The sequence below is a fragment of the Archocentrus centrarchus genome, chromosome 8 (genome assembly GCF_007364275.1).
Source record: "Archocentrus centrarchus isolate MPI-CPG fArcCen1 chromosome 8, fArcCen1, whole genome shotgun sequence".
NCBI lineage: Eukaryota > Metazoa > Chordata > Actinopteri > Cichliformes > Cichlidae > Archocentrus > Archocentrus centrarchus.
Genome location: NC_044353.1, coordinates 6394268 through 6406366, shown reverse-complemented (window position 1 = coordinate 6406366; position 12099 = coordinate 6394268). Strand labels below are relative to the sequence as shown.

The following is a 12099-nucleotide window of genomic DNA, read 5'->3' as shown; positions in this document are numbered from 1 at the left end:
AAACAGTATAACTGCTGTGCATCTTGTGCTCTAGTTCAGTATAGACAACCACAGTCATGGGAAAACTGCTGACCTGACAGTTGTCCAGATAACAATTATTGACACACTCCACAATGACAGTGAGCCAACATGAGGTAACTGCTGAAAAGGCTGGCTGTTCAGTCCAGTATCAAAGCATATTCATGGAAAGTTTGGTAAGAAAAGATGCATAAAGAACCCGGACAACTGCAGTCTTGAGATGATTGTCAATAAAAATTGATTATAAAAAGAGTGAACTAAAACTTGTGCCAGTGCATTAAGAGCCACCATGCACAGACGTCTTCAGGAAAGAGGATACAACTGTCACATTCCTGAAATTAAACCACTACTAAACCAGAGATGTAAGCAGCCTCTTACCAGGGCTGCTGATCAGCCTGCTGATCAGTGGTCCAAAGTTTTTTCAGATGAAAGAAAATGCTGTGCCAGTGCATTAAGAGCCACCAGATGAAAGAAAATGCTGCTCTGCCTTTAGAAATCAAGGTCCTAGAATCTGGCTGAAGACCGCAGAGGAAAAGAGTCCCAGGTATTTTAAGTCCAGTGTGAAGTTTCCACAGTCTCTGGGGTGCCCTGTCATCTGCTGGTGTTGGTGGCGGTTGGGCCACTGTGTTTTCTCAAGGCCAAAGTCAAAGCAGCATCTACCATGAGATTTTAGAGCACTTCATGGTTGAATCTGCTGATAAGCTTTATGGAGATGGCGATTTCCTTTTCCAGCAGGTCTTATCACCTGCTCACAGTTCCAAAACTACTACCAAATATTTGCTATTGATATGACATTACTGTGCTTGATTGGCCAGCCAACTCACTTGACCTGAACTCTACAGAATCCTACTGAATCCATAGAGAATCTATGGAGTATCGTCAAGATGAAGAAGAGAAACTCCCAACCCAAAAATCCAGACAGGCCAAAGGCCGCCATCACAGAAACCTCAATAACACATCTGCAGTGCCACAAGCTGACTGCCTCCATGCTGCACCGCACTGATGCACAGGAAAGAAGCTCCAGCTAACTAATGAGTGTATAAATAAACATTTTTGCAAAGTTGTTTCTGTGTTGTAAATCATTTTTGATTTCTCTGGAAATATTCTAGGAATCCAAAATACTGGATATCTGATTTTTATCAGCTATAAGCCATCATCAAAATTAAAAGGTTTGAAATGTTTTAGTTTACATGTGATGAATCTAGAATAAATCAAAGTTTACCTTTTTTGAACAAAATTCTGAAAAAAGTTTCACAATATTCTATTTTATGAGCTGCACTAGTATGTGCAGATATGCAATTTTGCTAGTTTTATTAAAAAATAAACACAGAGAAGGTGTGCAGCTGTTTTAGTTCTGGGGGGGGGGGGGGGGGGGGGTGTTTATTTTGCAATCTAAGAGCAAATTCACTGCACCATTTAGTGGAATTTAGCGCCAATAAATCTACAACAGGACGCAGTGCCCCTTCGTTAGCCAACATTTTCAAATCCCTGTGAGTCTCTTAATTCTGAACACACACAGACACACACGCACACAACATTGTAATTGCAGCCAGAAAGAAGATTAGAGTCAGTGTACATCCTCCTTGCTCCAACCTGCTGTCATCAAACTACACTTCAATGCCAGTTTACCTCCTTTTGGCCGCATCATTCAGCCAGTTATACTCTACCTAAACCTCAGAAAAATCCATTTTACCATCCATGTTTCCTACTAGTGCATTAGATTTAGTTGCTGTGTGTTTGACATTATACAAATAGCCCCAAAACCACTGACAATGCTGCAAGCCACCAAAGGTTTCCCAAAGCTAACTCAGACATAATGAGATCTCTCCGTCTGTATAGAGTGAGACAGCTAAAAAGAAGCCATCTACAAAAACTACAAAAATACTCAGACCTTTGCAAGAGATCAAACATGAAGAAGTGAGAAAGGTGCTCCTTCACTTCAAGAGTGAAACAGTCTTCTTTTTTATGCAGTTGTATTTGTACTTCACTGATTTTAAAGCCTGAATACAGTAACTTAATTATCTTTAGACTTTAAGAGATGCTAACTCAATATTTCTATACTGTCGGTTCGTTTTGGGCTTAAAAACTTGTGCCCTGTTTTTTACATTTTAGAAAAATGGAATAATTGAGAGTATATCAGATAAGCTATTTGCAAGTGCTATCTGCAATGCACTCACAGATGTACTGAAATCAGATTGCAGAGGAAGTGTTATCATACCTACCTTTACTGAACCACAGTACTGAAAGAAAAGGAAGAACCTCATCTCTGCCTGTGCAGCTCACTCCTCTGATTGACCATCAGACTCGTCAACTTGTGCCACACATGAATTCAGTCGAATTTAGTTTTTCTTTTGTTTTAACATAATCTGCAGAACTTTTTACACATGCGTCCATTATAAAAAATAAGAGTTACAAGTTTCAATCATGGCAACATGTTTAACTGTAATGCTGTGATATACCACAGAACCAGGATATTTTAGCACTGATAACTACCACTGCAAAGCTTTGATAATTAAGTAACCAGCAGACAGTTATTCTAATCGATTCCTGGTTCTATGATTTCTAAAACACATTCATCATTATTTATTCACAATGTACACCAGAGAAGATGACATTGATGAGATGCGGAAAGTCACGCTGAAGCTAAAAATACGTGTATGATGTATCTGTGGAGTGCACAGTTTGACGCAAATTGTGGCAAACGAGCACTAAGAGTACTAAGGTACCATCACCTCCTCTGTGAGCTGTGCATGCTGCTGCTCCAGCTGACAAATCAAGCAGCCAAACTTCAACACAAACACCAAAAAGGCTTTATGAAAACACAAAATTATTCATCAATTTTAATCGAACTGCCAGCACACCGCAGCACCCCCACCCACTCCCTCCCAACCCCCCCCCCCCCCCCCCCCCCCACCTCTACTTTCCCACAGATGACTCACCAGCGGTGGGCATGGCAGCGCTGGAGCCCCTGTTGCCGCTCAGGAGCTCCAGAGGCTGATGATGGCTGTCTGTGCTGGTGGAGGAAAAACAGGACTCAGTCTCATAGATGGTCTGCAACATGGCGCACAATCCTGACACGGTGGGATGCAACAGCATGCCAAGGCAAGAGCCGGCGCTTTATTTTGTTAAACAGTCACTTCTTCATCCGAGACGCAGGCATGGCTTAGACTCATAGATCTGAGTTAAACTGGAAACTTCTAAACTATCAAAGTGGTTTTTCTTTTCTGCTTCTGCTGAAAATGACCATGAATGAAAATAAAATAAAAACAGAAAAACAGAATAGAACTCCTCTGTGCTTTTGTTGTGTAATCCAGTCTCAGTTGGATTTGCAGGTAGCCTCTGCCTCCTTGTTTTCCTGGAGCTTCTGCTGGCTCCGGCTGCTCAGCTTGAGTTGTGATGAACAGTGGGCGACACTTCAGGCAAACTCCTCCTTTTTAATATTGTAGTCGCAGCTCCAGCCTGCAGAAAGCCTCCCCTCGGCCGGGCTTCGCAAATCAATCAAAATGTCAACAGTCAAAGGAAACCACCTGAAATGTGTCTGTGTGGTCTTCTTTATTTGTTTTTGTCTACATCACCCGGAGTCCCGATCACTTCTGGGATGTGTTGCAGAAGGAAGGAGAAGAAAGTTTGATTCTCCCATTCAATCGGAAACAAAAATCCAGTCACTTACAGCCTGTAAGGCTGAGGAGCGATGGACGAGACGAGGTGCTGCAGCCTCGTCAACACAACAAAAATACAGACGGAGGAGAAGCCGAATTCCCCTGCTCCGGGTGCATCAAAGAATCCTCACGCTGTTCTCCTCCTGGCTCACGAGAGGGAGGAGGAAGAGAAGGAGGAGGAGGACAAGGAGGAGGAGGAGGAGGAGGAGAGGGAAGGACATAAATAGCTTTGGGAGAGCGCTCCCCGAGGTTCCATGTTTCCAAAATTAGAATGAAGCACTGAGAGAACGACAGAGAGAGGGAAATGGAAGAAGGCTGGGATGTCGAGTTTAGAATCCTCACTGAGAAAATGAACAGCAGGGGATCGCACTGTCCTCTTATCGCTCGCTTAAAAAATACATTTAAAAAATTGCAAAGTGGAGCTCCACACAGCGACCAGAAACAGCTGCTGGTCAGACGGCTAATATTCACTGACTGAGAGTCACTGACGAGTGTGTGTGTGAGTGAGTGTGTATGTGTGTGTGAGACACTCTCCGAGCTCCTGAATGAATGTCGGAGACGGGAGACAGAGGGTGGAGGGAGAGAGAGAGAGAGAGAGAGAGAGAGAGAGAGAGGGAGAGAGAGAGAGACTGAAAGTAGATCACTGGGTGGAAAGGAAGTTAGACGGATACAGAGAAAAGTCAACAACAGCTCAGGGAGCAAGGACACTCGAGAAGAGAAGAGAAGAGAGGAGAAGAGAAGAGAAGAGAAGCATTTACAAACACAGGCGACTGGGGGGTGATGGAGGGAACGGTGCTGAAAATAGCCTGCCAGGGTAGAGGAGGAGCTAGAGATAAAAATAGACAGGGAGAGGGGAGAGAAGGAGGGAGCAGTAAGCCTACAGCTCTGGGGTGGGGATAGGAGGGGAGGGGTGGTGTTGGGTGCTTTCATGTTTCTGCGCTGCACTTGCCAAAAAACCGTGTGTCAATCAAAGAGTGTGGGCGGGCACTGTGCCCTCTTCTTGCTCTGCTAGCTATGACTACTCACGCTGCGACTGTGTTTTTTTTTCCTGTGTGTGCACAAATTATGGCTGTGCAGGTGTTTTTGTTAGCTAGCTGTGGGGCACAGGGGACGGCACAGTCAGTGTAAGCATGATATCAGCTCCAAGCATCTACACAGACAAGAGGATAAAGTCCTCTGAGTTTGGTGAAGAGTCATTTAGTGTCACCAGCTGGTCAAAGTCTCCACTTAACCAATAAAAAATGTCAACATTTAGCCAAAGGATTGGCACATTTTGCACCAACATTAACAGCTCCCAGAGGATGAATCCTTTTAGCTTTGATTAACTCCTGATTGTTAATTTAGCACCACCCTGAGGTTGGTGTTTTGAATGGTGGTCCTTCCATCTTTTCTTCAGCTTTAAGCCGTATTTGCTGTTTAGGTTTGCAAGAACAACATTTTATTAGTCAGCTGTTTTGTTAGGTTTCACTCACTCAAGCCTTAAACACGTTTGCTGAAAAGGAAAGTTAAAGCCGTAAAGACCCTTTTTTGAATTACCTTCTGCAGAATTTAACTACAATGTTCACCACCAGGGGGCAGTGTTTTAGCAGTGGTCATGTTGAGATGTTTTCATATGCCTGCTCCTTAACCTTTGATATTTATTTTTAGTTACCCCCATTTCTTCAAGAGGCACTGCCACTTGCCAGCCTGCCACTAAGTGTGTGTTCTTAATGACTTGCCTGGTTAAATAAAGTGCCTCACAGCACCATCTTGTGGGTAAAAACCTGCACTGAAAGTACAGCCCAGATCTAGTTCAACGTTAGTAAATATCTGGTAAACACAACAGGAAGTTGGACATAACCTCACAGCAGTTGTTTCTTCAGATTGTGTTGATAGACTTTATTAATATTGGAAGGCTTAAGCATTTTCAAAAGAGTAATTTATAATAAAGTATAGCTACAGTACTGTGCAAAAGTCTTAAGCCACCCCAGATTTCTTCCTCTTTTTTTTGTTTCCAAGGAGCCAGACTTTTTAAGGAGATAGTTCTCCAACTTTCTGAAGGTCTTTCAAAGTTTTTCCTTTGGGCACGCTGCTTTTTTACTCATGTTCATGTAATTCACCATTGTCAGAGGAAAGGTTTTTTTTGTTTTGTTTTGTTTCACTGACCTATGAATCACTCAGCATAACTCAAGGGATGAACCTGCGTTATGTCTACATATAAAACAGACAACTTAGCAAAGAACAATTAAAAAAAAGAAAAAAGCACTAGCAGCCTGTCACAAAACATCATTTGTTCCCATTTCTTTAGCTGAATACAAAAATACCAAAGATAACACAATCTGACCAGCATTAAGCAGTGTTTTCCACCAGTAAGGTGATTCCCAAAGTGCCATTAGCCAAAAACTTGGTATTTCTCAATACAGTGTACAGTGTGTCCTAAAGATTTGAGGAAACTTGTACACAAATCTTAGAAAAATCTCTTTATGCTTTGTGTGTCTGAAAGAGAAAAAAAAATCTCAGCTGATATATGTTATGGGAACACTGCATTTTAAATCCTCAAATTTCGGTATCAGTGCTAAAAATATATCAGTCGGGCTCTAAAACTATATTCATTTGAAAAAGCATTATAAAGTAGAGTACTAATCAGACTTAGTGTCATGACAATTTTTGTTGAGACTGGCCAAGACACAGTCCAGCGCATAACCTTGAGCAAAAATCTCACAAACAATAAAAAAATGTCAGAGACTCATGAAGAGGTTGCTTTTTAACCAAAAGCCGCAGTGCTCACTTCACTGTCAGTGTGGATATTATTAATTGAAACTGCTGGCTGCACTTTACAGTATTTATTTGTTCCATTTAGCAGCTGGATCGTAAGAGAAGCTTTAAGAATAGGTTCCAGTTCCTTTAACAGAATATAATGGGGTATCTCGACTGCTGGCAAACGCAGACTCCAAGGATTAGAAAAAACAAAGGATGAGAACAAACCAAGCTCTATGTAATCAATGATAATACATTTAACAGATGAACAAATCGAGCAGATCAGCTCAGGACTCCCCTAATTCATGTATTTATCAGCTTTTCATCTCTGCATTGACCACTGTGGCTGCTGTTTCCTTTCCAGAAATGATAATGTTTCTTTGAATCATTTTGTCATCACTTCTATCCCACCTCCTCCTCATCACCTTCATCTCCCTCATCATCCTCACCTCCTGTGTAAACAGCTCCCCATGTCCTCAAGCAGATCTAAGGCTGCCTCAGTATGACTAACAAGTAGAGACTACATACACAGCAAAAAGAGAAAATATAAATATAGAAAGTTAATTTGAAGTGTCCCATCTTGTTACACACTGAATGAGCTGCTGTTCTATTATCCAGCACTATGATTATTTATTAAACACTTGTCCCGTTAGCTTAAAATCAGCCTTTCACGTATCTCTGGCAGCAGAAGAGAGGAATGTGACTGTCCAGGCAACATGTCTGATATCTCAGTGGCCTGACATCCCAAACACATCTGCTAAAGGTGAGCGTGTGTGTGTGTGTGTGTGTGTGTGTGTGTGTGTGTGTGTGTGTGTTTGTGTGTACTGCAGCAGCTTGGCGGATGACTCATCTCTGCGTTTCTATTTGAGGCGCATCAACCCCTGGAGTCACACTGCTGTCTGTGTGTGCTTGTGTGCGCGTGTGTGTACTACATCTGTATCCATGACGACCAAATTACAGTCAGTCAGTCAGCCCGTCACTCGTCCCAAGACAAAGCTGTCAAAAAATAAGTGAGAAGGGCGTCCAGGTGCTTACTACTCACACATATACACACACAAGAATAGAGTTAACCAAAGCAATCCAGCACATGCTGGAGTAAAAGGAGAGTCAGTGCTGCCATCACACTCACTGTGAATGAATGAGCCCATTTTGGAACAAAAAACAAAAAACAGCCCACCTGTCAAACATAATCAGCAGCAGGTATTAAAACAATCTTTAAATCATGAGGAATGACAGCAACTGGATTTAAAGAGTCCAGCAAACATGCTCCAACTTGGTCCTGTCGGCTTTCTGACATAAGCTATGGTCATAACTGGCTTAGCAGACGCATGTGTGTGTCCCAGCATTAAGTGCCCTTAAACATACACCTACCAGCGATGACGTAAAATGAAGATGATTCACAAGAGTCCAGAAACGTAATGCTTACATTAAAGCAGAAGTCTGCAGTGATACCCACGGACTTGTAATAAATTATTAGGCCCAAAGCCAAAAATCTGTTTGTTTTATTCATTCCCACCATGCAGCATGATATGGAAATAGCAATGATGATCAATTCTCCAAATGAGCTATTACTCCCATTTACTAACTTTACTGCAGCCATTCATAGTCCCCAGAGGATGAATTCAATCATATCCGCTGATCCACTGACCCTTCCTCTTGCACCACCATGATACTGACATTAGTGCTTGGGAGTGAAACTCTGTTAGGGGGACTGCCATTAAAACTGGATGCATTAATTTACCTTTCAAGGAGCTCTGGTACCACCGTCAAGTCAAAATTTTCATTTTGTCCCATTCGTCTTGTATGATATATGCTAAAGTAGGGGTGTGCAATTAATCAAAATGAATCAAAGCCAACACTCAGAACCTCTAACTGATTGTCATTTTTTTATCTTTTAAAATTCAATTAAAAATAATAATAATAATAATAATAATAATAATAATAATAATAATACATTTTATTTGTAAGCGCCTTTCATGACACCCAAGGACACTTTACAGGGGTTAAAAAAAAAATGACATAAAGCACAAACAGAAACTAAAATGACCAAAGGAACTAAAGCAAGTATGCACTCTTGAACAGGTAAGTTTTGAGTCATGATTGGAAAACATGGTGAGAGTCAATATTGCAAATGTCAGGTGGGAGAGGGTTCCACAGCTGGGAAGCAGAGCAGGAAAAAGCTCTGTTCCCCATGGTGCTGAGGCGGGCAGAGGGCATAGTAAGGCGGATAGAAGAGGAAGACCAGAGGGTGCGGGAGGCGGAAGTGATGTGAAGACGTTCAGCTAGATAAGAAGGAGCGAGGTTGTGGATGGCCTTGAATGTGTACAGGAGGATTTTGAAATTAATTCTGAATTTAACTGGGAGCCAGTGGAGCTGCTGTAGGTTTGGGATGATAATGTGAGCAGCTGAGTTTTGAACTGTTTGAAGCTTCTGGAGGGATTTGTGAGGGAGGCCAAATAAAAGAAACAGTAATCAATACGGGAGGTAACAAGACTATGAACAAGAACGGAGGTGGTATGCGGGAGGGGCAGAGACGATTTATGTTTCATAAGTGGAAATATGCAGACCGGGAAATATTATTGATATGGGAGTGGAAAGATAAAGTGCTGTCAGGGATGACACCCAGACTCTTAACCTGAGGGGAGGGGGAAACTGAGGAGCTGTCGATTGAGAGGGAGAAACTGCCAACTTTGGATAAGGTGGATTTTGTTCTGACAAGGAAGAATGCAATTTTGTCACTGTTCAATTTAAGGAGGTTTGAGGTGAACCAGGATTTGATTTCAGATAAGAAGGTGGTGAGGGAGGAGGATGGCAGGGAAGAGTTATGTTTGGTGGATAAGTAGAGCTGGGTGTCATCCGCGAAGCAATGGAAATGAATGCTGAATTTGTGGAAGATATTGCCAAGGGGAAGAAGGTAAGTGATGAAAAGGAGGGGTCCCAGGTCAGAGCCTTGAGGCACACCTCAAGTTACAAAAAGGGTGGAGGGGTGGGGGTGGGGGACTTAAGCCAGATGAACTGAGTGCAGCCTGTGAGATAAAACTCCTCCCACTATCTACTGTCCCCTTTATAACACATTATCGACTGTGTTGTTGCATTATATTATATTATATATATTATATTATATATTAGTGTGTGTGTGTGTGTGTGTGTGTGTGTGTGTGTGTGTGTGTGTGTGTGTGTGTGTGTGTGTGTGTGTAAAATAATCATTCATTAATTATAATCAAGGTAAAATGTTCAATTAATCATGATGTTAATTAGATCACCCAGTCTCATGCTAACGTGTCATTCCACCAGCCTCAGCTAATCAGAAAACAGTAAAGCTAATTTAAAATACTCATTCAAGCAAAACAATTTTTCAGCTGTCACTGTCAACTATTATTCAAAGATTATCTCTCACCCATATTAATGTTAATATGCAAAATTAAAGAGAGCAAAGAACAAAATATCCACTTATAATTAACAGGTTAGCATTAATGTTGTTAGCATCAGCATTAAAACAATGCTGATGCTAACTGGCAGATTGGCATCAGCAATGTTTGAATGGCAGCACAATCACGTCAAAGCCAAATCACAGTTTGGCAGGTCTGCCAATCACAATATCACAATACTTTAGTACAACAGGGGCATCATAACTCAGCAACTACTTAGCTTTACTTTAAAAAAAGACACAGTGCACATTAACTGTCGTAAGCACTCGGGTCAATCATTTAATTGTGCCAGCTTTAGCAATACAGTCTCTGTCAGGATGACTGTGTGTGTGTAAAATGTCCTTTTGTTCTGTTAAGACGTCTGAATAAAAAATGTAAAAGGCCACTAGCCGCTAAAAAGAGAGACTGAACATTCATAATTACAGTGCTTTAACACACCTGTTAATTCAGTTAGCTAACTACTACTAATCCTCTTCGCGTGTAGATGCGCATAAGGCCGTCACCAGAGCTCCCCACCGGCATGCACAGCACATGTCCAATTCATCTCTGTCTGCGCATCTGAGCTTCTTGTGTGATGAATTTTGGAAGTCCTTTGGTGCAGTTCAGAATTGGAAATGGTGTTTGGCCAAAAGATGTTCAGAATTCTTTTGAGGCGGTGGTTCTGGAAGACGTCTAGTTTGTGACTGATGGTCTAAGTCATTTTCTACAATTCTGCGCTATAAGATTGCTCAGGACATTGAAGAGCCTGATCTTGGTGGTGGTGCTGACGTTCTTTGCTCTTCAAATACTTCTCAGTGCTACGAAGGCCGGGCCGGCTTTGGAAAATCTTGCCCTAATCTCCTCCTCTATATCACCGTTCCTGCTCATTTTAGATCCCAGATAAGTCAAGTGTTCCACATCTTCCATTTCTTCCCCATTGATGATGACGGCTGCTTCCGTGCTGTTCATTCTGAGGTGTCTGGTCTTCTTGGTGCTGATCTTCAACTTCTGCTCCGCTGTACTTGCCATGATGGTGGTCTTTGCCTGCATATCTTGATGTTGGTGTGAGAGCAGTGCCACATCGTCCGTGAAATCTAGGTCTTCCAGGCATGAGGTGAGTGTCCAATGGATTCCTCTTCTTCCCTCTGCAACTGTCTTCGTTGTGATCCAATCCATTGCTAGGATGAACAGAAACGGAGAGAGGTGCAGCCTTGCTTCACGCCACTATTGATGTGGAATGCCTCTGTCAGATCCGTGTTGCAAATTACTTTTAATGCAAAGTCTTGGTACAGCACCTTCATGACGTTCACCATCTTCTCTGGGATGCCATACTGGCAAAGAAACTTCCATAAGGAGTCTCAGTGGATGCTGCTGAAAGCCTTTTCCATATCCACAAAGTTGGTGTAAATGGGAGCATTCCAGGCCTTGCTCTGTTCCAGAATCTGTAGCAGTGTGAAAATATGGTCTCGACAGGATCGATTTGGTCTAAATCCTGCGTGCTCCTGTCTGATGTAGCTCTCTGGTGCCTGTAGCAGTCTTGTGTAGATAAAAATCTTGCTGGTCATGGAGAGTAATGTGATTCCCCGCCAGTCAGTTAGCTAACAGTTATGTATAAACTTTTATTAACTGGCAGCTAAATAATATATTTAAAGTCAAAATAGTGGGAGGAGCAACAGCAAAGCTGCACTTTCAGCAGACTCATTGTAGTAGATAGCATTTTAATAACAGCATGTTAGCAGGATGAAACAAACTCATTTGCTTGTAGACAGGTTATCTATAACATCACTCTGTAATTCTGCAAGCATTTAGTGAATGAGTGGGGCTCACAGTGATGATTTACATAATGTACATGATTTACACTGACTGAGCAAGTTCCATGTGAGGCGTCAATCAGCTGGGGAGGGTATGTTCAGCTCAGTAAGAAAAAGGCTGAGTGAGCAAACACACTCTTTCTGAATGGTATTTTACTATCCCCTCTAGAAAATGATCAGATTGATGTGTTTTGATCTGCATAGATGATAATAATCATCACAATATCTGTGTAACAAAGGCAAAAACTAAAATAATGTAATTATACACTGTAGTGTGATGTGTGCGTATTATCACTTTTATGCCAAAATAGAATGGTAACACCCCTCCCGACAGGTCTGTTTTGTTGGTGTAAACACAGTATATTGTTTTGCAGATAGATGAAACGTAACATAACAGGCTGTAATTGGATCTAGCTTGCCCTTTATGCTAATGCAACAGCCTGTTTCAAAGTCTCCTTTTTACATTTC

The 12099-nt window shown here is 41.9% G+C and overlaps 1 protein-coding gene across 1 annotated transcript in view; it reads right to left on the bottom strand.

Annotated features, from left to right (window-relative positions):
- Nucleotides 1-3114, bottom strand: part of hdac5 (histone deacetylase 5) — a 44231-nt gene extending 41117 nt beyond the window's left edge. Inside the window, exon 1 of the mRNA XM_030736797.1 lies at nt 2958-3114. Coding sequence (XP_030592657.1) covers nt 2958-3114 — 157 coding nt within the window. The remainder of the gene's footprint in view (nt 1-2957) is intronic.
- Between the last annotated feature and the right edge of the window lie 8985 nt (nt 3115-12099).